This window comes from Carcharodon carcharias, chromosome 18 (genome assembly GCF_017639515.1).
Source record: "Carcharodon carcharias isolate sCarCar2 chromosome 18, sCarCar2.pri, whole genome shotgun sequence".
Lineage (NCBI taxonomy): Eukaryota > Metazoa > Chordata > Chondrichthyes > Lamniformes > Lamnidae > Carcharodon > Carcharodon carcharias.
Window position 1 is genome coordinate 40,241,280 of NC_054484.1, and position 24,982 is coordinate 40,266,261.

At 45.2% G+C, this 24,982-nt stretch overlaps 1 protein-coding gene across 1 annotated transcript in view; it reads right to left on the reverse strand.

The window, feature by feature from the left end:
- Positions 1 to 24,982, reverse strand: part of LOC121290438 (suppressor of tumorigenicity 14 protein homolog) — a 172,606-nt gene that overhangs the window by 42,600 nt on the left and 105,024 nt on the right. Inside the window, exons 12-13 of the mRNA XM_041210876.1 lie at positions 5,960 to 6,093; positions 2,778 to 2,882 (exon numbers count right to left, since the gene is read on the reverse strand). Of these exons, the coding sequence (XP_041066810.1) occupies positions 2,778 to 2,882; positions 5,960 to 6,093 (239 nt within the window). The remainder of the gene's footprint in view (positions 1 to 2,777; positions 2,883 to 5,959; positions 6,094 to 24,982) is intronic.

The following is a 24,982-nucleotide window of genomic DNA, read 5'->3' on the forward strand; positions in this document are numbered from 1 at the left end:
AAGAAAGTGAGCTTGGAGGAACGGAGGGAAGCATTCCTGCTCCCCATGGCCCATAAGCGATGCCATAAAGGCACTTACTAACACCTCCTCTGCCAACCACCCCCTCCAACCCCCGTGCCCCAAAGCTGTCCTCACCTCCCTTGAGCTGCCAGGTTTCCTGAGACCTGGGACAACTGACTGGCCAGAGTAAAACCTGTTTAAGCAGGTTAAATCTGAAGCTGCCATCCTCATTAAATTAATCAAATGGGCAACATGTGTTGCCTCTCTTGTTCCTGGCACTGCCACCATTAAACCCAGAATAGGGTGGATTGGAGTTTTTTTTGATTTTTACATCTCATCCCAATGCATTAATTTTTGGGTTTAAAATTCACCGCAATGTTTCTTCGGTTTTATATTTTTCAGATTTGATATTTTGAAGTAACACAAATATCAATGTACAGAACTGGGAAATACCGACAACTAGCTTCAAATAGGCTGACAACTCAAAATTTCAATGTTGAATTTCTTCTTCCCTCTGCTGATAGCCTGTCCAAATCTCTTAACTACTCCAGCCTCATTTGAAGCCTTGCAATTTAGTTCACCGTTTCCCCTCACTGTTTCCATATTTCTCTACCACCCCAACCAAACGCACCTGTTGCTCACTCAACAATAAAAGCTGAAGAAATCAGCTCAGTGCCACATGGAGTCATCTTCTTGACTCTATTTCCACACCTAGGGCAGGGTTTTCTGGTTGTCGGGCGGGCGCGGCGGACAGGTCAGGCGCGGCCAGGAAACGGTCCGCCGCCTGCGAATGGCCAGTGACTGTGATTTCACGCTGGCTGGCCAATTAACAACGTGCTGAAAGGCTCAGCACTGCCGGAGCGGGGGTGGGGTGGAAGAGGAGGGTGGGCACTGAAGGCTGCGCATGTGTGCAGGAGCACACACTGAAAGCTCCCTGAAGGCACAGAGCTGCCTCAAGGAGCTGAAGAATTGTAGAAACAAAAATAAAGATTTTAAAGAGCAACATGTCCCCACATATGATTGTCACATGAACAGGGACACGTTAAAGTGTGTGTGTGAGTGTGTGATGACGTTGGGATACTCGCCCGATGCCATCATGTGCTATTTTACGCCCGATTGGGTTGGTTGCTCACCCGCCCGCGGGAGGTAAAACTCTGCCCCTAGAGATGCATAAAGCAGATGAAGGACATGCTTACACCTGGTTCTGTAGCAAGTTTTTCCTGGAACTGATTGCTTGCCTGTAATCAGAGGGCACCACTCCACTTCAAGCAGCCTGACAAAAAACCTGTTTGGCAACATTATGAACACACCTTTCATGGTCATCAAGTCAAACCTGGAGACTTGAACCCAGAACACCTGACTTAGAGGCCGTGACACTAACCCCTGCACGAGAGCTCCTGCCATATGGAATGCTTTCACATTTTTCCCTTTCATTGTGATCACAATGCACATAAACTTAAATCAAATGCTCTCTCCTCACAGTTCAGCAGGTGCTCTCACCACCACTCACTGCAAGCTTCACCCCTACGTCTGTATTGTAAAGACTGTGCCAGACATCCCCATCTTATCCTTGTGAAAGCTGTATCTGGATGCCCTCCAATCCCACACGATGTGAAGCCAGAAATCCTGAACCCTCTGCTGCCACCATAAGCTCTATTTCTATTCTGTTAGTGGCTTTGTATTCTGTAGCATTCAGCTTTCAACTGTTGTGGAACAGCTAGATTATTATCCTTTATAATTTAGAAATAATACTCAGTAGTATGTACATTAAATTTACTGAAGCAGGGCTCTATCATGATATCTTTTGTAAACCAACAAATGAAGTTCCCCCCTCCTGCCTGAGACAGCTGCTGAGAAGAAAAAGTGCATGAGTTCTCAACACGATCACATGTGGCCAGAAGAACTTGGCTGTCATGCATCATGGGGTCACCTTGGCACAACATGGGAAGTTTAAATCCCACACTGATGTTTATCTGGCGGGGGACAGCAGTAAAAACCTTAAAGCCATGGATATATGTAACCATTCTCTCCCTGATCCAAGTTGCTACCCACCATTTCCTGCTGCTTTTCCCAGTTACTATTCAATAGTCTCGTCCACAATTCAGCCTAAAGCATTACTTGAGGAACTAAAAACGGCAGGATTTCATCAGCAAATGATGACTCATGGGTAGCATCAGAGAACAGCTGATGGTTGGTACAAAACAGGATTAATCAGTGTCTTTAGTAACCATAGTTTCCAGTTAACTTTCAAATTTTATGATAAATGTCTGAAATACATTGACACATGTAAATATATATTTATGAATAGATTCAAATTATGGTTTAATCCTTATGCTGTGAATGTGTGTAATTGCAGCCACAGGTTGAAGCCAAATCTTATCAATGTTGGAACATGTTGGCACCAATACATTTGTTAAGCATCTCTTTAAATATATAGAGGAAAGAACAGTTTTTGTTTGGCTTTACCGCAAAATTATAAATACAATTGTGAATAATTAATAATGATGCTAAATCTATAAAAAGCAGAACTTCCTACAAAGAAGCAAAAGTAACTTGCCTTGGTTGATTGGTATATTCATTTCATAAATAATTGTACAAGAGAATCTCATAGACCAAAGAGGCTATACATCACCTAAATTTGGTGCTCCAAATTGAATTTTTTTCTGGTACTTGGATTGCTGTTAGGATTAATCAGGAATCCACTTTTTTGTGTGTTTAAACTGCAACTCCATCTAAAATAAGCAAAGTGATTTATCGATATTTTCTCTTATACTTACCACAGTTCATCTCATCACTTTTATCTTTGCAATGAATCCAACCATCACACTTGTTGCTCATGAGCTCACATTTTCCATCTCCACATGTGTGCATTCCTCGGCATTCTGTAACATAATGTAGTTCAGCGTTTTATTAAGCAAAATAAGGGGAGGGCTGCTGTTCTCATATTTTCTGCCCTTGCTGCCCATAAGTTGTTGCCTAACTCTAAAGTACTTTACCTTTGCCAAGTACTTTACCTGTGCCAATTTGAAACCAGAAGCTGCAAGGTGGATGAGTTCAGGTTAAATCTTTTTTTAAAAAATTCTTTCATGGGACGTGGGCATCACTGGCTAGGCCAGCATTTCTATTGCCCATCCCTAGTTGCCCTTGAGAAGGTGGTGGTGAGCAGCCTTCTTGAACCGCTGCAGTCCATGTGGTGCAGGTGCATCCACAGTGCTGTTAGGGAGGAAGCTCCAGGATACTGATCTTCTGGTTTCCCCTTCTGAACAATCAATAAGCCAGTTGAGATTATGGGGAAATTAATCACACCTTACCATTCAACAATGCAAGACTGACAATAAAGGGGAAGGGAATGGATGGCAATGGCAGGGATATGGTAGAAGCTGGAAAAGGAGTTTGGGATGGGATGGATGGAGAATGCCAGCATGACCTGGGAATGGAGGGAAGTGCGCAGCCTGAATGGGGTGGGTAAATGGGGTTGAATTTTCCTGACCCTGTGATGGCGGGCTTGAAGATGAAGTGGGCCGGAGGCAGACAGCCAGTTCTGGTCTAAATTAGGTCCAAATTTGCGGCCATGCCATTTTTTGTTGCCAGCAAGGCAACTCCTCCCAAACAACTCCCCCCGCACCCCCCCCCCACCTCACCCAACCACCCTTGCCCCAATTGCGTGCAGAAATCACCATGAAAGTTAGGCGGCCTCCCTAAATGAGGTCAGGAGGTCATTGGAGCCAGAGCCTCCATGCTCCAAAGAGGGTGCTGCAGGCTGTACCCGTGCCCCAAATAATCCACCGAGAGAGGTTTCCACTCCACTTCAATAGGCCTTATGGCTTTCACCCTATAAACCTTAGCAATTAGCTATTAGTTTTGATAATTACAAAATAATAATATGCTAAGTTTCTAAAGAATTACTTGTTTAATTATTTCCTATAATTTTTGTAATGATACCCTTGAATGTTAATATATTATTTGGTAAATGCATTCATGAAACAGGGTGTGTAACATCACAATTATGTAAGCCAAGTATAGTGTGTATGTATTTAAATGTGAGTAAAAGTAACTTATTTTAAATGTATGTGATGGTTAATTTAAGGATAGAAATTTTAAAGCATTGCACCATTACATTAAGTTTGGAGAGGGTGTTCTAAATGAAAGCACTAAATTTAAACAAGTTCTAACAGCAGGACTTTTTTGGTAACACTTTAGAGACTTGGCAAAGAGAGGAATATGCAAATTAATTGAATCCTAAATTTTTATAACTTTTGGTACTGGTTATAAAAACCCCAGCCTAACAGGGTGAACGGGACTCTTCCACTTGTCTACCAAATTTTTGGCAGAAGAGCTGTGAAAACACTGGGAAAATGGTGATGCAAATCCAAGTTACACCATTTCCTGGGTTTTGTGTGTCTCATTGGTGTAATTGTGATGGTTAAATTGGAAAACCCACAGTGTTCTAATTCCAAATTGGAGATGGAACCTGCTGAATTTCATATGCTCTTTAAACTATGAAAGGAATTATAACTTGTACTATTTGTGCTCAAAACATGACTTGAAGGGTGGAATGTAGGATGGAATAACCTACAAACTCCTCTGTCTAAAGCCTGGGCTGCTTTAACTTCTGAGCCTCATTTAAATAGTACAAATCTCTCTCTTACCCAAAACAGGAGGGAGAGACATCAAGGTTGCCGGGGTTCTGGGCCAGACTGATAGATGGCAGAAGGAGACTGGCCCAGGGCAAAGGAAGCTCAAGGTCTCCTTGTTGGGCCATGGGAGAAGCATTTCTGCTGCTCCTGGGCCACAAGGAACTTTACAGAAATTAAACAAATGAATTACCTGGGGCTTTTGTGGCTCAGTGTTGCTTGCTGTCAACTTTTGCTGGTGCTTTGGAAACTGTAATGTTAAATTGGCAGTGGGATCCAAATAAAGCCATGAAACTCCGACATTTCAATGTGGGGGCACAGTAAGAATGCAGCAATTTATGCCTGACTACCAAATTAACCATCCACCTGCACTATTCTTGTCAGGAAAACCAGATTAAAATCAGGACTACTTTACTTATCCTTTACCTCTAACCATGAAGGAAATCTAGAATGTTAAGACTTAAAGATGTGCCTAAAATTGAAAAAGTATGGTTAAAGTACAATGTAAACTGATTCATGTCCTTTCGTTTATCTAATACAACTCAGAGAAATGTAAATTTTTATTATAGACATACATAGCTATGACTTTTGGTGAGAAAATGCCAATTCTAATAGGCAGTCTGCTAATTTGACCATGTAGCTGGCAGTATTAATCTGGCTATGATAAAACGACTTATATTACCAAATAAAGGTAGCTTTTCAAACCACAGCCAGCTAATTCCAGGACCTAAATCCGTGTTTGTGAGTGTGTAAGTGAAAGGCATGTGCCAATGCAGGATAAAGACACAGGAAGCTATATTTCACACTATGACACCAGATACATTAAAACAAGTTATATTTTAAAACTAAGATCAATAAATTTCACTCCAAAAGAGGGTGTGTTGACATGTCTGGATAAGGAATGCCTCTATATTTCCTCAGTCACTTTTCACCTGACAATCCCTATGGGTAGTGTAGTTTTGTCTTCTAACTTGCATCTCTCAAAGGTGAGGTTCAAGTGGTTATTGTATTCTTTAATGGGCACGGCAATTGCAAATACCTGATGTGTAGTTGCAGGTTTTGACTCAAACCAGACACAAACATGACCTGCCCATTTTAAATTTATGATTTACCATCTTTCAAGCTTTTATTTGAAGCTGAATAATTAAATATAAAATAATTAAATGACTGGATTTAATAACTGACTTGCTGTAGAACTGAATCCATTTTTATAAAATTTCATAACTAGCAAAAGGGGTTGAGAAAACCAGGCTGGTATCAAACATGAAGTACAAGGCTTTAAGCACCATTTTCCATGATTTACTGAGTTAGCTGAAAGTGCTCACCATCTTCAGGATTGAAGCTGCTATATTCAGCACGGAAGCCAAGATTACTGTTATAAAAGTCTGAATGAAACTGAACTGTTAGGACATTAGAAGCACTAGGCACCACCAACGACCTGGAGTGTTCACCACAGTATCTATACAAAGAGAAGCAGTGAGTGCAATCATAAACTATAAACTAACAACTATAAATAGATATCTAACATATCATTACAAATAATGTAAATGATAGAGATAATAAAACATACAGAAGATATTGGCGTAGACTTGCTATAGCACATTATGCTCTGATCATGATCATCTGATGCTTGTTACGTTTTATTTTTCATGTGTTACCAGTTAAACATATTGACTGAGTAGAAAAAACAAACTCAAAATGACCTGAGGTAAATGATTTGTTAACAATCAGGTGAAAAAATTGAAATGGTTTATGAACATTAAAATGCTGTTCAATTCCGTCATTACTAGTCACCTATATGACCCGGATTTCCGGCTCGGCGCACCCATCTTGGGGGAAGCAGCCTGAATAACAGGATGTTCATTCCGGGCTGGTTGGGTGGATTCTGGAGTTGGGCCTGCCACTTCCAGAAACAGTCCAGAGGCAGCCACAGGGGTTGCAAGAGCCAAGGCAGGCTGTTTAAAAGGCCCACCTCAGCACCATGGGACATTGTCTCAGTTGTAATAAAAACAGTATAACAAAAAACACCCCTCATACCATCTCACTACCCCACCTACTCCCCATGCCCTATCCATGCCAACTTATGCCCCCACCCACTATCCCCCATTGCCCCTCATACCCTCCCTGCCCCTCTAACCACCCTCCATGGCCCTTCATAGAACTTGCAAAGAGTCATTCATCTCAAAATAACTCTATTTTTCTTTCTCCACAGATGCAGCCAGACCTACTGAGTTTCTCCAGCATTTTCTGTTTCTATTTCAGATTTCCAGCATCTGCAGTACTTGTCTTTTACTCTGATGAAAGCATGCCTGATCAGCTAGGATGGCATTGTGATTTACAAAATCTGGTAGCAGCACAAAGTGAAATATGAAACTTCATACCTACTGACCCCTTATGTTCTGTTGATTTATTAAACAGAGTTTTTAGCTACAACCAACTCTCACTCCAAAACATTTGGGGTTTGTTGCATGCATGCAAACGGGGATGAAGCAACAAATTACAAACGTTATAAGAGTGTTGGTCAGAACTACTGCTTTAGGAATTATTTGTATAGCTCCTGACTTTGTGAGATAGAAGCCCATTTTACATCTTTCCTGAATTTTATTTCCATTGAACCCAATAGGCCACTAATTCACTATCACACACTTTACAAAGAAAGTCAAGATCTAGCTCACTATGTGATCAGAGCAGATGGAGGGTGAAGAAGGGATTTGTTCACTCTGAACATGAATAGTTGGCAATGATAGTTGGTATCCCAGCAGTTAGAATTGGATGCAGCATTTACAGTGGCTTCAGGCCACAGCTAATGGAAATATTCAGAGTATATGTTGCAAAACTATATGATAAAAACAAGCTAATCAACATTGGCACTTTTCCATTGGACTAGAATAAAATCAAGAAGGAACCATCATAAACAACACTTAAATATACATGTATGAGTAAAGGAGTAACTTGGCTCTTGAATGTAGCTAACATATCTGGGCAATAATCTTACCTGGATCATAGGTTGCTCTCTCATCAGTTTTATTTTGAAAGGCATCAAACAAAACCTAGTGCTATTCTCAGCTTAATATGCACAATGTGTTGTGGGGTGATTTTAGAGTTGCACAGATACATCAAAAAGTTGACTGCTAGCGCAACATGAAAATGGTTGTCAACTAGGGATGCAAGGGCAGCATTCAAGCCCTGTGCCCAATGTCGAGAAAAACCGTGCTTGACCGTGATTTCCTCCCTGTGCACCAGCTTAGCTGACCCCTTGCACCTGTGGACTGAGTTATGAAGAAAGACTGAAGAAACCTAGATGGGGGTTCTGTCAGGCTGACAGGGGTCTGCCCCACCGGTCAGAGAACCAGCAGGGAACCTCTGTCAGTTCTGTGGGGGAGGCTTGATGTAATCACATGCCTTTCAGGCACTTAAGTGGCCACCATCAGGTTCCTGGGGGCTGACCTCCCACCAGCCAAGAGGTTCTGGCCAATCCCAGGCTGGCAGCTCCTCATGCACTCTGACTTAACCATGGGGAGGTTTTACCGGCACCGGAGACAGACCTGGCCTCTCCCACAATTAAGTGGGCCTGGTTGTCAAGTTTCCAGCTGTGACAGGCTGCGTTAAATCTAGCCCCTGGGCTTTTTCAGTTTTGCATGCAAGTGATTGAGAAGTGGTCCTATAAAGATTTATAACACAGTGAATTGTATAGAAAAGATGAATATGATACACTATTTCGAAGTAAGCTATCAGAGTAATAAAAAGAAAGGCAGCTTCTAATTATTAAAAGACACATTTGTGCCTGAAGTCAAGTTGTTTTTACACAAAGGATGATTGACACATGGAATGACTTCTGGTTATTGTACATAGTATTATGCAGCATTTACAGCACAGCAACAAGTTATTTGACCCAGCAGGTCCATACAGGTATTTATGCTCCACACAACCTCCTCCCTCAATACTTCATCTAACACCACCGATATATATTCTTTGATCCTTTTCTCCTTTATATGCTTATTACCTTCCTCTAAGTGTATCTATGCTAGTCACCTCAACTACTCCGTGTGGTACTAAGTTCCTCACTGTACCCATTCTATAGCTAAAGACATTTTTCAAAAATTCCTTTTGGATTTATTAATGACCATCTTATATTTATGGCCCCTAGTTCTGTCTCTTGCATCTTCTCCATACTACTCTATCAAACCCTTTCATAATTTTACTTGGCCTTTATCGGTTCCTCCCCCAGTCTTCTATTATCTATAGAAAAGTGCCCCATCCTGTTCAATCTTTCCTGGTAGATGCAATTCTCAGTTCTAGTATCCTTTTAAATCTCTTTTGCACCTCTCCAGTGCCTCTGTATCTTTTTTTGCAATGGGCACCAGAACTCTTCACAGTACTCCAAGTGTGGTCTAACCAAAATAGTATATAAATTTAACACAATTTCTCTGCTTTTCAGCTACATCCATTTAGAATTAACCCCAGCACTTAATTGTTTGATTTTATTTTATGGCCCTTTAGCCAACATTGCTACTTTTTCTGATTGGGGTATCTGTAACGTCAGATCCTTCTACTTCTCCACCCTGTTTCAATACTTATTTTCCAAGAAATATTTGGCCTCCTTACACTTCCTGCTAAAATATACTATCTCACACTTACCTAAGTTGAAATTAATTTGCAATTACATGCTCACTCTGCAAGTTTACTGATGTCTTCCTGCACTTTGTTGCAACTCTTCACTGTATTAAATATACCCATCCTCTATGCCCCACAAATTTGGCATTGTCAGCAAATTCTGACATCGTACTCCTGATTCCTGTGTCAAAATCATTTCTGCTAATCAAGATCAACAGTGACGGCAGCACAGATTCCCTGTAGATCACCACTTCCTACATTTTGCCAGTCTGAGTAGCAACCTTTAAAGCCTAGCATTTGTTTTCAATTCTGTAGCCAGCTTGATATCCATTTTGATACTTGTCCTCTAACTCCATGGGTGGAATTTTATGGCCCCTCCTGCCAGGGAGACTTTCTAGTCCTGCCAAAGTCAATGCACTGTTGAATGGCACATTGCATTTTATGGTCCCGCTCCCACCACAATGTGGCTGTAAAATTCCGCCCTCTGTGTTCTGAGATTAGCTCATTTAAAGAACAGTTTCATGCTATGGTAAGAACACTGTATGATCTCTCTAGATGACAAAGATGGGCCAAATAGCGTTTCTCCAATATTTTCCCAATGAAAGGGGACCTGTAATATAATGCTTTAACACTGCAGATGGAAGTTTGCTTCACTGATAAAGTTTGAAATATTACAACATAATATCTGTAAAAAAAATAAGAGCAGGAGAAATAAATTAAACAATGTCAAGAAATATTACTGTCTGGAAAGAGATCAGAGGAAGTATCAGTGTCCACTGCCCAAGCCACCCAAGAAGAACTTGTAAAGAAAGGGGAAAGCAGTTCATTGGCTTTGGGGCTACAATCTTCATTTCAAAGTGGACGATGAGTGATATCATGAAACATTTAGACCATCAGCAGTAACAGGAAGGGATTACCAGAGTTGATTGTTTCTTCAATCAGCTGTACCTTGGTGCTGACAAACAGAAAACTTCAACAGCAGAGTGTTTGACCATGTAGATCATAATATCATAATCAACAATCTCCTTCAATTAGGAGTGAGTCCATCATAGGTATTTTCTCAACAGTCAAAAACAATGTGTGCAGATACAAATAGGGTACTTCCGATTTGTTGGATAACAATACACACTGGGATCCCACAAGGAACCAAATTAGGCCCAATTTTATTTTTAGCCATTATAAACAATGTCTGTGTTGATATCACCACACTTATTCATCACTGCAAATATGTGGATGACCTGACCCTCTTGGAATTTCGTAATCAAGGTGACGCATCTCACATGGAAGGGACAATCACTTTGTTAAGTGATTTTTTTTTGGGCAACAGCGAATCACATGAGACGGAACTCTGAAAAGTGCCACGCTATGGAATTGTGTTTCATGCGCAATCCGCCTGAACCCTCTCATCAACTTAGACCATGCTGAGATTGTGCAACAAGCGTGCATTAAGCTATTAGGAATCTACATTCAAAGTGATCTCAAATGGGAATACCAAGTATGTGAAAATGCTTAAGAGAGCAAATGGAAGACTTTACACGCTACATATTCTCAAGCATCACAACGTATCTCAAATTGACCTATTCATTGTATTTAATAGTTACACAAGACACATTGTTGAATAGCTGTGCCGGTTTGGAATGCTGGACATACCAAAGTGCATGTGCATAAGCTCAAAAGTGTTCAGAAACTAACAATTTCTGTCTGGACAGAAAACTCTTGTATCTCATCTCCCATTGCCACTATCTCCACAATCACACGAAAGTAAAAGTATGATGGAATTAAGGAAATAAGGCACCTTTCCACAAATAAGATATAAAATGAATAGACTGCAAGACAGCCCAATCCTCTATAAAACTCAGAAATAGCATGTAAAGGATATAGAGTTAAATGAACTCAGCCTGACAACATATGATCTATGGACTTACCTACAAAATGCAGAGTGCAGTAGATCTTATATTTCCATTGTGTAAATTAAGGAGTCCTGCATTTTGCAGCATATTGTAATTATTTGCATGCTGAAATTATCATAATTGTGCAATCCTTTTATCATTTTATACTTTAGTTTTCTTTTAATGATTGCCCATTCCTATGTCATGAATTATGATTATTTGTTTTATTTGTATCATTAGCCATGATATATTTAAAATTAAATAAACTATCTATGTACAAAGACCCTGCTCAATATTATGGCCGGAATTTTATCGGGTCAACGGGGATCTCGCTCACTGACTGGAGAACTGGCAGGGACTCCTGTCAGTTCCATGGAGGAGGCCCAACAGAATCAAGTGCCCTTCAAGCACTTAATTGGTTGCTGTTGGGCCTTTCCTATGATTGAGGTACCGGTATAGGTCCCGCTTACAGAGAGCTGCCAGCCAATCAGAGGTCAGCAGCTCGCCATTGCTCCAGTGCCAGTGGGAACAGTGGCTGCTGATGGTACTGCAACCACCCAAGGCCCAGGATCATGAAAGGTGACCCCAGGTCATAGGTGAATGAAGGCAGGATGGGGGTCATGTGTTGGGGTCATGAGGTGGGGTAGGGTGGGGTGCCTGAAAATGAGGGACCACCCTCCACCCTCCCCCCACTGCCTCCTGAGAAGCCATTGGCTAACGCAGCAAATTTTGCAGGGTGACTTCTGAGGCCGTGGGAGACCCGTGCAACCTCCATTTAGAACCTGAGCTACCACTAAATTGCAGAAGTTAATGAGCCTAATTGACATCCTGCCACTGATGGCCAGGAATCCCACATCAGTTCTTTCCATCATCTGACTTAATTGGGGCAGGGGGAGGTTTTCCCGCCACCGGGAGGCTGACATGGGGCCTCTCTCATGATTCACAGGGCCTGGTTGCCATGGTTCCCACCGGTTGCATAAAACCCATCCCTATATATGAGCTGACTGGGAGAAGAGATGGCTGCTTTCGTAACTTCAGTAGGAACGTATATCTATACATCCGTATAAAATCTGTATTAATTATAGATTGGATCAGATTTTATAGTTCATATAGCAAATACCAAAAACTAACAACAAAAAAGTGGCCAATACCTTAACTATCTATCCAGGTCTCCCTTAAAATGTTCCATGTTACTACTTTCATGGACAGTCTATTTCACACATTACAAAGTAGTCAAATTGGACTGCTTTTGCATCTTCCATCTTCTACATTTGAGCCGGGTTCTAGAGATGCAGCAGGCAAAAAGCACTGCTCTTGTATTGACTGCATATAAAATTACATGATAGATAGTACAATGTAGCCAGTAAAAGATGATGTTAGCCTGGCTGAAATTATTTTGTCTCAATATACATTGATATTGTTGCTAGGCAAAAACTGCTCACACAGTGTGCAGTGGCACATACTTAAGCAGAAGGGGATGACATTTACTACATGTGAGTCTATCACCTGCACACCCCTTCATAAATATGGAGTAATGCACGTACCAGTTGGTAACCAAAGTAGATTTATGTCCAGGGGCCCCGAGCCAAATATGGAACACCCAATAAAACTCATCAAGATGTAGAAAAGTTGCATTCAAACACTGGATCAGTTTTATTTAACACAGCCATGCTGTGTGTAAACTTTCAATTACCCTTCTTCTTCCCGCATTTCACTACATTTTTGTGCTTTTATGGATTGGTGAGGGTGCTGGGGAGGGGGACTCACCAGGTGGGTTAAGAAGATATCTAGAATGTTTTTGATGCCCTGGGTTCCAAGAATTCGCAACCTGTCTCTGGTTGATTTGTACAGAATCCAAGCTACCTGGTAAATTTATAAATATAAAAACATGCCCACATGAATATAACACCACACATCAGCTATTATTCTGCACTAGTAAGATGTCTCTATATGCTGATAAATATCCTATTTTCAGATCCTGGAAAAGGCAGTGGTTGTGTAGCAAAGTACTTTGTCTGAGCAAATAGCATTCCACTGAGCTTTCCTGGAATCACCAGCCCATGTGGGACATTCAAAGATTGGCATGTGATGAGGGGTTGAGGCACAATTGGGTATAGCAGAGTAGGATGATTCTCAGGGGACAGAAGAGTGTCATACACCAGTAAATGTAGAATGAAAGCACAGCTTACTTAAATGCCTCAATAGGCTGATAACAGATGCACTGTATAGCCTGAAGAATGCTGTAGCACTTGCTGCATGTAGAAGGGGCACATTAATCTGCATGTATCTACTTCAAAGAACGAATGGTAGGTTGTCTAAAATTCAGTGTGTTGCACATGTATGAACAGATTTCCTGGAATATGTTGTGGCCATCACAGTTAAAAAGAACGCAGGGAGAGAATCATTGCACCTATTTTGTGTTCAATGCGGAGGGCTGGGAATTAATTTCGATTTGAGATCAATGTTGCCTCCGAGCTGTGCAGATGCGAGGCCGTGCAGCAATGCAGAATGTACCATGCAGGGAACAAACAGGCTGTGCGTGCCCAAATGCTGTCCAAGTCTTGCTGCATGTGGGCACCAACTGTTTCTTATTTGAGGAGTAACTGAACATTGTGCAATCATTAGCGAACATCGCCACTTCTAACCTTATGTTGGAGAGATGGTCATTGATAAAGCAATTGAAGATGGTTGGGCCTAGGACACTACCCTGAAGAGTTCCTGTAGTGATGTTTTAGGGCTGAGATGATTAGCCTCCAACAATCAGAACCGTCTTCCTTTACGCTAGCCATGACTCCAGTCAGTTGGAGACCTTACCCCCAATTCTCACTGACTTCAATTTTGTTATTGGGCTGATTAGTGGCAAGAAACATTTGTGCTACACAAGTGCCAGAAATCATCATCTCCAACAAGAAAGGGCATAACTTTCCATTCTGGAGACTAAATGTAATGATGGGCAGGAAAGTTGGTGTGACTCCCGCTGGGTGGCGGGGTGGGTTTTTACACCAGATCGTCTGCTTTTCAGCTCATTAGCTATGTTTCAGCAAGGAGATTGTTGAATCTCGTGGCGGGGCAGGCAGGGATTCATCCGCCCTGCTGTTACCTCATGGGATCGAAGGTCTCGGCATTGCCATTTTTAATGGCACCCACACACACGTTCACTCTCTGTAGCCCAGATGTTGGTGTGGCGAATTAAAAACTGGCACCCAAAAGGACCAAAACCTCAGCTCCACAGTTCAGCGACACCTCCATGGAGAGACTGCTCGAGGCAGTCCAGGACCAGTGGGAGATCTTAGGAACATAGGAACAGGAGAAGGCCATTCAGCCCATCGAGCCTGCTCCGCCATTCAATACGATCATGGCTGATCGAACACTTCAATGCCTTTTGCCCACACTATCCCCATAACCATTTACGTTATTGTTAATCAGAAATTTATCAATCTCTACCTTAAACATACTCAATGACTGAGCTTCCACGGCCCTCAGGGGTAGAGAATTCTAAAAATTCACAACCCTCTGAGTAAAGAAATTTCTCCTCACCTCAGTCCTAAGTGGCTTCCCCCTTATTTTGAAATTGTGCCCCCTGGTTCTAGACTCCTCCCCAACCAAGGGAAACATCTTACCTGCATCTACCCTGTCTATTCCTTTAAGTATTTTGTAATTTCAATGAGATCATCTCTCATTCTTCGAAACTGTTCAGAATACAGGCCCAGTTTCCCCAATCTCTCTTCATAAGACAGTTCCGCCGTCCCCGGAACAAGTCTGGTGAACCTTTGTTGCACTCCCTCTATGGCAATAATATCCTTTCTGAGGTAAGGGGACCAAAACTGCAAACCGTACTCCAAGTGCAGTCTAACCAAGCTGCTATACAATTGAAGCAAGACTTCACTACTCCTGTACTCAAATCCTCTTGCGATAAAGGCTAGCATTCCATTAGTCTTCCTAATTGCCTGCTGCATCTTCATGTTAGCTTTCAGTGACTTATGGACAAGGACACCCAGGTCCCTTTGTACATCTATACTTTCTAATCTCTTACCATTTAGGAAATACTCTGCACATCTGTTCTGTCTATAATGTAAAAGCAAAATACTGTGGATGCTGGAAATCTGAAATAAAAATAGAAAAACTCAGCAGGTCTGGCAGCATCTGTGGAGAGAGAAACAGTTAACATTTCAAGTACATATGACTCTTCTTCAGAGGTCTTCTATCTTCGGGATAGGAGTCAAGGGCCCACCAACTTAACCATGCCAGCCTGGCAGGAGGTCACCAGGGAGGTCAGTGCATGTGGACCCCAGAAGAGGATTGCCTTCAGTGCTGGAAGAGGGTGAATGATCTCACCCATTCCGCCAGAGTAAGTCAATCTTCTCCTTGCTCCAAACTCACATTACATAAGGCCATCAAGCAGTCTAAAAGTGCACATGGATCTTACACATTACCAGCAGGAAGTATATCAGCACTGAATGACTGACAGACCTTAACATCACCATCTCATATAACATCCTGCACAAATGTCATCTTCATCTCTTACTGGGAGGACTCAGCACATGCAGCAGGTATGCATACTTCTGATCTTCTCTTTCATCTGGGGTGTTCATAGTGAATCCATCTGTCTTTATAGACTCAAAGATGTCTACAGCACAGAAGGCGGCCATTTGGCCCATCGTGTCAACAAAGATCTGACTACGCTAATCCCATTTTCTAGCACTTGGACCAAAGCCCTGGAGGCTATGGCAACACAAGTGAATATCTAAATACTTCTAAAATGTTACGAGAGTTTCTGACTCAACCACCCTTTCAGGCAGTGAGTTCCAGACTCCAACCACCCTCTGGGTGAAAAAATTCTCCTCAACTCCCCTCTTAGCCTACTACCTCTTACCTTAAATCTCTGCCAGACAAGATTTATGCAGGACAAATTTATGCAGGACAAGAACTCCTAAAACAATAGGGAGATATTGATGACTGGAGGAGAATGTCAGAGTTGAGGTCACTCACCCCCTACAAGGAGCAGGCAGCAGAGCTGGCTGACAAGGATAGAAACCGTTCCGGAACAGAAGGTGAGATAGGTGTCCCCTATGAAGCCAGTGAGTGTCCATGGAGTAGACATCAGCCATACGCAGACATTGACTGTGTGACCTATAATGTTGGTGCCTGTTTAGCCAATGACTGTTCTCTATTACTGCCACAAGGAAGAAAAGGTGGAAGAAGAACACCAACCAGCTCATCAGCCCCAGCCCCTAGACTGCTTTTGATGAGCAGTCAGAGGATCCATCGGATGAAGATCCATCACTGTGTTCACCTGCATGCTCCACCAGTGCACATAAACACATCTTGGTGGGTCTTAGTTCTGGAGCAAGCTCAGGGTCACTATCTGCTGATCATCTCACAGGTATTGGTCCACAGCAGACACTGGGAGGACTGCTAGAGACCAGGCCCCTGCTGAGTCGCAATCCGATGACGAGCCTCTGGAATCGGCGCTCAGAGAAATGTTGGAGCTGCAAAAACAGGCAGGGGAGCATCAGGCAGGGTTGTCAGAAACCGTAGGAGTCCATTCACTTTCTGTCTGATGTCATGGTTCAGGCATGCAAGCACATCGATGCCACCACTGGAAGGGTAGAGACCTTGGCCCACAGAACACTCCGTTTCTCCAGGATTTGCACACCATTGCTCTAGCCATGAGTGCGTTCCAGTAGTGGCTAGGCGAGAGGGGGCAGGGCACCTTGAGGTGCCCCTTCCCCTCAAGGGGTCGGGGGGGGCCTCGGGCACCCACAGGGAAGAGGAGCTTCAGCCAGACACCCAGGGGACATCAACACAGGAATCTCCAAGGGTTTCCAGTGCTCCAAATCCCCTCTGCCTGTGATCCCATCTACTTCAGCAGGTCAGGCTAAGGAGGGTGCACCGGCCCCAGAGCAGGAGACCCTTATCAAGCCAGGGTTCTCCAGGCCTTGGGCCTCCAAGGGATGCCCGCCAAGGTCATCTCAGACAACAGATCATAGCAGCCAGCAGGCTGCCTCCACCTCTGCTGCGGATGTTGAGGATGCACCTAGATGTAGCACTAGGGTAAGAACAATTAAGATGTATTAAGGGCACAATGATGGCATGTGTGTTTAGTCACTGTATATACTTTGCACCTTTATAAATATATTTTGTTTTTCTGCCTCAAAATCTAAGGTAGTGAATGACTCTTCCATATGATGCAATATTCAATGGCCATCCAAGTATAACAGATGCTGCCCACCCGCCCAGGTATCTCCCTTTTTGTCCCTCAGGTCTATGTTGTCTCGCTCAATCTCAGCTCAGTCAGTCGCCTTTATGTCCACATAAGCGACATGAACAAAGCCAGTTCCTATATGAGCATGGTGGCTGGACAATCCATACACAAGCCGTGCATCAGAGGCTCATATAATGCGGCCTTATGAGTATACATCTTGCAAGTTTATTTATTATACTGATGCAGCTGCACTGAAGTTTGTCCTCTGTGTATGTTATAGATTTTCAACACAACCCGTCTTGGAGTCATTCCAACCAAGTGCGCTTTCCAAAAGCCTTCATGCAATGACTGTCAGGTCTGGGTTACAGCTTAATTAATCATTGAGGACCTTAGTCTTTGCTACCAGCTTACAGTATTAACTTGTAACCACATTTACGGCTGAACATTACCTTTATATTAGTTCCCGCTCTCCTCACACATGATAGAGCAATGAAAATCATTTGAACTTGGTGACTCTTGAAATGTCTCCTAGATGGCCATGAGAATGCAATCTTATAGGTGTGTGCCTAGCCTCATGATCCTATTACATGTGGGTCTGAATTTTACCTTTGGCAGGCGGGTGTGTTTGGCAGACCCTCAACAGGCTTCCACCTGTGATCAGCCCCCGACCGTGATTTTACACTGGCTGGCCAATTTAGGAAGGACACCCTCATCCCCAGAGAAGGAGGAGGCCACCGTACCTGTCAAAAAGAGCTTGGGAGGAGGTGGCAGCTCAGGTCAGCAGCCACGACGTTGTGCAGCACACATGGGTGCAGTGCTGCAAAAGGTTCAACGATCTGCTGCGCTCGGCAAGGGTGAATACTGTGTTGGCATGGATCAGTGTGGTGAAGTGTTATGTCTGGTTTTCCCCCCGTGAAGCTCAGGGGTGTTAGAGTCTGAGCGCCAACTGTCAATGACGCCGGAGCTGGCCATGGGGGTGAGCCCTGGCAGCTTGGACTAAGTGCCTTGAGGCTCGAGGGCCATGACTCGGATGTACCCTCCAAGATGTTCTTCAGGTGGGGTTGGCTAGGCTGCAGTGGTGCTGCAGGTAGAGACTGGACTAATCAATGCCCCTCTGTCCTTTCAGGAGAAGATGAGATGTAACAGCATCGAGAGGTCGGGGACAGATGAAAACCCCCCAAACCTCTTAATCCTTACAAGATTTGAGTAGGACGCCTTGGAGCTGAAGAGGTGCCACACTCCTCGTTCAGCCGGTCATGGAGAGGCTGGGATGTCAAAGGTACGAATGCAGTGCACAGAGGTGAGAGTTTTGGATGGTGCAAACATTCTTGTGTAGTCTCTTCATTAATTGGAGCCTCAAAACCGAAGTTCCATTGATCACTGAAAAATGATGGCACCATGATGCAGATCTCCAATGTCTCACCAGGGTGCCTGACATGTACAGTGACAGTGTGATGACTTAAACTAATGACATGTTGTTGTTCTCCCTTAGATTCTCCAGCACGCATTCATTCTCAGGATCCCGAAGAGCCACTCCTGATGCCAGAGGACCCCCGGGCTTCAGCTGCACCTGTGTCACACCTGCTCTCTGAACCAGGCACCAGCGCAGATACCAGCACGGGCGTTAGATCTTTGGCTAGAATGTCGGAGCGCAGCGGTGAGGGCACTTCACACTCGCTCAGCTCCAGGCAGCTCCAGGAACAGAATGAGGGATTCCTGGGGTTGCGCTCGGACCTGCAAGTTCTCACACAGGCAATGACGTTAGGTGGTCAGTGCCAGTGTGGGAGATGGATGAGGCACCCAGTATCCCAGCTAGGTGGCCACCCATCAATGGCAAGCAGTGAGGTCCAGAGCGACCTCACGTTGGCACACAAGCTGCATGTTGTTGCTGCAGGCTCCTCTCAGGATGCTCAGGATGATGGTAGCAGCTCCTCTGCTCCTCTGCCAATGACTGTGGCATCTGATGAGGCTGCGGTGACTGGTGAGATGCCAGCTGTGGCACTGGCCTCGCCTTCCCAGGCAGGGCCAGCACAGGCTCCAATGGCCAGAGGGTGACCGCCAAGTTATCAGGGCCAACACGATACCAGAGTGAGCAGGCTGTCTCCAATGCCATGCCAGCAAGGGGAGGAGGCACCAAGACGTAGTTCTCGTAAACGTAAGTTTAAGGCACCATGAGCACAAGAAGGGTCATGGGTAATCTTCCATTCTGTAATGTTTTGTTTATGTTTACAAGTCTGGGAATGAAGACCAGAGAACATTATGTTATTTTGTTTGGATTGTGCAAATGACATAAGTTTTGCTTTTGTCTTAATGGCCTGAGTATGCATCACTTTTTTATTTTTTTGGTGCAGGGTACACTAGTATGGAACACTGGACGTGAGTGGCTCTAAACTTTATTACACAGGCACTGAGTGGACTTTGGGTTCAAATGAAAGGGTAATTTCAGACATCCGGGTTGGAGGCAGCAGTCCTGGCATGAGGTAGAAGCTGATCTTTGGCAGCCTAGCTGAAGGAGTGTTGGATCAAGGCATCCCTGGTATCCCTTCCTCCCTGAAGGATACAAAGGTCTGCCTCCATGCCCTCAGCGCTCTCCTCAACGTGCTCCTGACTCACTATTGGATTCATCCTCTGTGAAGCTGCGTCAAGATCCTCTTCCTCCAGTGGGTCCCCCCTCACCAGTGCCAGATTATGGAGAGCACAGCATGCAACCACTATCAGTGACACCAGCTCTGGGGGGTATTAGAGTGCTCCCCCTGAATGGTCTAGGCATTGGAAGAGTATCATCAGAAGACCTATGGTCCTCTCTATCACCACCCTTGTGGAGGCAGGACTACTATTATAACTTTGCCCTGCACCTGTTCCTGGGTGGTGCAGAGGTGCCATAAGCCACCTTTTCAATGGATAGCCCTGGTCACCCAGCAGTCATCCATCAGTCGGGCTGGAGCACTGAATAGCCTCAGCATCCGGGAATGTCTGAGGATGCAAGCGTCTAGGGAGCTGCCCAGGGTACCTTGCACAGACTTGTAGAATCTGCATCCTGTGATCACACACTATCTGCATGTTCATGGAGCGGAAGCACTTCCTGCTGATGAAGGCACCGGGCTCACCTGCTGGTGCCTTGAAGGCCACATGTGTGCAGTCTATTGCATCCTGGACACGGGGAAACCTAGCAATCGCTGCAAACCCACTGGCTCACTCAGCCTGGCTGGCCTCATCCATTTGGAAATGAATAAATGTCATTACCACCTGAACAGAGCTTCTGTCACCAGTTTGACGCAACTGTGGACAGCTGATTGGGACACTCCACAAAGATCTCCTACTGACCCCTGGAAAGAGCTGGAGGCATAGAAGTTGAGGGCCACTGTGACCTTCAGAGCCACTGGCATGGGGTGTCCACCCACACAGTTGGAGGTGACCTCAGGCCCAATCATATGACAAATGGAGGTCATGGTCTCCTGGAGAGACAGAGCTTCCTTTGGCATTGCACCTCAGACATATTGAGATAGCTGCATCACTGCCTGTAAACCCTGACAGCAGGATAGTGGCGTCTTCTGCAGCCCCTTCCGCCTTGGACTACCTGCTGGCCCTACGCCCCTTGTGCCTGTGCCTCTCCTCCCACAGGTCACCCCCCTGGAAGCTGCATTGGGACACCTGGCCTACTCTCTCTTCTGCCCCTCTCTTCCTCCTCAGAGGAGCTGCCTCCAGCGGAGACCTCAATCCCCATTACCAGGGTAACAGGGGCTGTCTGATACCTGGAAGGGTCCACACAGTCTGAATCCTCCAAGGGCCATGGAGACACCAATGAGTCCTGAAATGAAGACTAGAAATGCTAAGAATGAAGCCCAGAGCAGAGATGAAACTGTGAAGTTCAAATAAGCAAACAGCAGCAAGCTATTTCCTAAACCCCACACTAGTCACAATGGCAATGCTGCTGACCCTTTTTATCCTGCCCTTGGATAAGGTTTTGCAAAATGTGGGCTGCCCACCTGTCCATTTTGCCCATGTGATGAGTATGAAATCACACAGGCAATGTAAAATTGGGTTCAATTAGGTCTTTAATGGCCTTAAGTGTCCTTTTAATTGATGATGGGCACCACTCCGACACCCACACACATCTGCTGACCTGAAGGTTACGCGCATGCAGGATGACATCGGGACGCTCGCCCAATGTCTTCTCGCGCTATTTTAAGCCCAACCAGCGTGGTGTAAAATTCTGCCCATGATTATGCTAGTTTGTACCTGAAGGTTGGGTTGGTGTGTCTTGATGACACCCCTGTGCTAGCTATCATAAGGGCAATCAACATGGATCTCTGAACATGATAACGCCATCAGTGTCTTAGGCTCCATTAGAATGAAAATGTGGGGGAGTAATGGGATGAAAGCGAAGCTCCTGTACATTTCCTGAGTGGTCCTTAGTATCCTTAGTTATCCTTAAATGCTGCGTCGAGACTGACTGGGCTACGCCTCTCCCAGATGTCAAGGCAATGCTGGACGCGAACTTGGGAAGCTCCTGAGTGCCATGAGTGCTTGTCAATAATCACATGATAGATAGTCCTGCCGAAGCACTCTCCGCACACACAAAGGTAACCTAATTCAGAGGCTCGCTGTAGAGTGACAGATCACAGCGTCCTGAAGACCGATGTCATCCTGGGGGCTCAGCATCAAGATGATGCCTGACCATTAATCATGCAGGAGAGATGGCATTTGGAGAGATGCTCCTGTCATTGAAATGTTGAGGATTACAAAGAAGGTCTTAATATCTACCCTGCATTGAAAGGACAGGAGAAATGCACTCATATGAGCTAGTCTTAATTTTAATCGCCCTGGAACCTTGTCGCTATGAGGGTCTCATGGGTATATCTGGATGTCGTACCTGTGCAATGGCCTCTCATGGGCAGGTTTGTGGAATCATGGCATTCCAGGTAAGGTGCTATCATCTCTCCATTTTACTTGTCCACAGATACAAGGAGGAGTGCAGAATGCAGGTTGCCGGCAACTCTGCCTTCTTGATAGCTCTGATGCTAGTCAGGAGAAGTTGGGTCCGTCGCTGTAGGGCACAGCTCAGGAGGAGGGACCACATCTATGGAGGCATTTGGCATGACCAAGGTTCTACAGAAGACGCTGTCATACATGGAGATGAGCGAGAGATGGCCCATCCTCCTCATCCGTGGAGACTTGGACCTCCTCCATCTCTCCATGTGGCAACTCATTCCCCCCTTTGCAGCGCCAGGTTGTGTAGGGTGCAGCAAACCACAAATATAGGACACCCTCTGTGGAGAGTACTGGAAAGTGTCCCCTAATCAGTCCAGACATCTGAAACGCATCTTCAACATACCAAAGGTCTGCTCAATTAAGAACCGTGTTACATAATGTGCTGCATTGTACCTCTCCTCTGATGCACTCTGTGGCTGCTGAACAGGTGTCTTCAGCCACATCTTTTGGGGGTATCCTTTATCATCGATGAGCCAACCCCGAATATGCTGAGGGCCCTCAAAGATTTGTGGCACCTGCTCCCAGGGTACCTCGCACAAACCCGTATTATCTGCATTCAGTGATCACAGATCAGCTGCACGTTGAGAGAGTGGAAGCCATTTCCACTGATAAATCATACTAGTTGCTGCCAGGAAGCTCTTAAGGCCACATGTGTGCAGGTGATGGTGTCGTGTACTTGTGGGAAGCTGAAGATCACTGCAAATCCCTTTGCTCTGGCAGCCTGGCTGGCTTCATCCATGGAGAACTGGACGTAATTGTTGCCTTATTGAAAAGGGCATTGGTCACCTCCCTTATGCTTTATGAGTGGACAATTGTGATATTCCTCGGAGGTCCCCAGGGGAGCCCTGGAATAATCCACTGGCAAAAAATTACCTTCAGTGCGAACGGCACTGGATGGCCTCCCAGTCCATGCGGAGTGAGGTCCTCACGGAGGATGTGACAGATTTGATCCACCACATCCCTTGACAATTGCAGGAGTCTACAGCACCATCTCTCGCTCATCTCCACGTATGACAGCGTCTTCTGTAGAACCTTGGTCATGCCAAATGCCTCCATAGATGTGGTCCCTCCTCCTGAGCTGTGCCCTACAGCAACGGACCCAACTTCTCCTGACTAGCATCAGAGCTATCAAGAAGGCAGAGTTGCCGGCAACCTGCATTCTGCACTCCTCCTTGTATCTGTGGACAAGTAAAATGGAGAGATGATAGCACCTTACCTGGAATGCCATGATTCCATAAACCTGCCCTCATTCCTGACGTGTCATCCCTCGGCCACCCCTTATAGCTGAAGCACATCCTGAAGGTTCACAGGTAGCTGGGCATCCCGCTCCATCATGGCTACGCTAAGGGGCTTTGAATAGGCTGAGGACAGCCATGTGCTTGCACCCTCGGTGAGGCTACTTTCAGCCTGCATCATTTAGCTTAGACACTGGCCCAGCCTTGCACCAACATCATGACTGCAAGCATCGTGACCTGTAAGCCATGACCATTCAAGCGATAATGTAAAGCCTGGTCTAGAGCTTGTTGCGTATGTGCAGCAACCATGTCCTCTTAATTGGTTGATCCTGCTCCCCTCTTTACATGGCTCCCTTACTGAAATGTCGGCAATTAGACCAAATAGATCCCTCTTCATTAACGGCTTCTCGTATGAATGCACTCCATGAGTTAAGGTGCCAAATTGCTTCAACTGACTTTGGACACATGTTAACAGACCTCAGCTGAACCATGATCTGCATAACGTGAGCTGAAAGTTAGGGTGCTCCTTCAATCGGCTCAAAATTGCAGTTGTTGCTCCTCCTACACTCCCTGGGCAATGGTGGTGCTGCAGATTCTATTTGAGACCATATTCCAGCCTCCCACCTTACCCTCCAAGTCCCTCCTATCCTCTTCCATCCTCACCACATCCAAATTCCCCTTCCTCCAATCACTCTCCTGCTTTCCCTTGTCACCCTGGAGCCAATCGTGGTTGTTAGTGATTTTCCAGTCTTCCCCCTTGAACCCTTTTCTGCTGATGTCCGCCTCCCCCCACTTCTCGAGGCCACACGTACTACAACTTGCTGGAGTCATCCCTACCCCCCCCACCCCCCAACACCAAAAGACCTTCCAATACCCACCCATGACTTACCAGCTCTCACTTAACCGGATGCAGATGCCTCCCCTGACCAACTATGCCAGCTGCTTCCCGCCGGATCCTTCAACCTCCAGGACTAACCACTGTAGCTCATTGTCCATGCCCTGCACAGCATGGGGTGTCTGACCGTCACTACCCATAGAGGCCTTCCCCTCTACCAAGACATGTGTGCTATGCAGAGTCCTCTAGCATGGCCCGCTCAGCCTCAGGACGGTCTTCTGAACCTGCTCCCAACAGCGTGGCCTCAGCCCCAGGACTGTCTTCTGAATCTGCCCCCAACTGTATGGCCTCAGCCCCAGGACTGTCTTCTGAATCACCCTCTGTACCTTTCACAACATCTCCCACCTCTTCCCCCCAAGTCATGCATCTGTGTCCCATTCTTCCCTCTTGCGCTCCACTCACTCCCCTCCCTCTACTGTGGAGTCATGACTCTGCCTTCCCCATTGCCTCCCTTGTTCCACTCACTCTACCCCCCACCGCCTGCCCCGCCGACCCCGCACCCCCCCACGGCCCCGGGT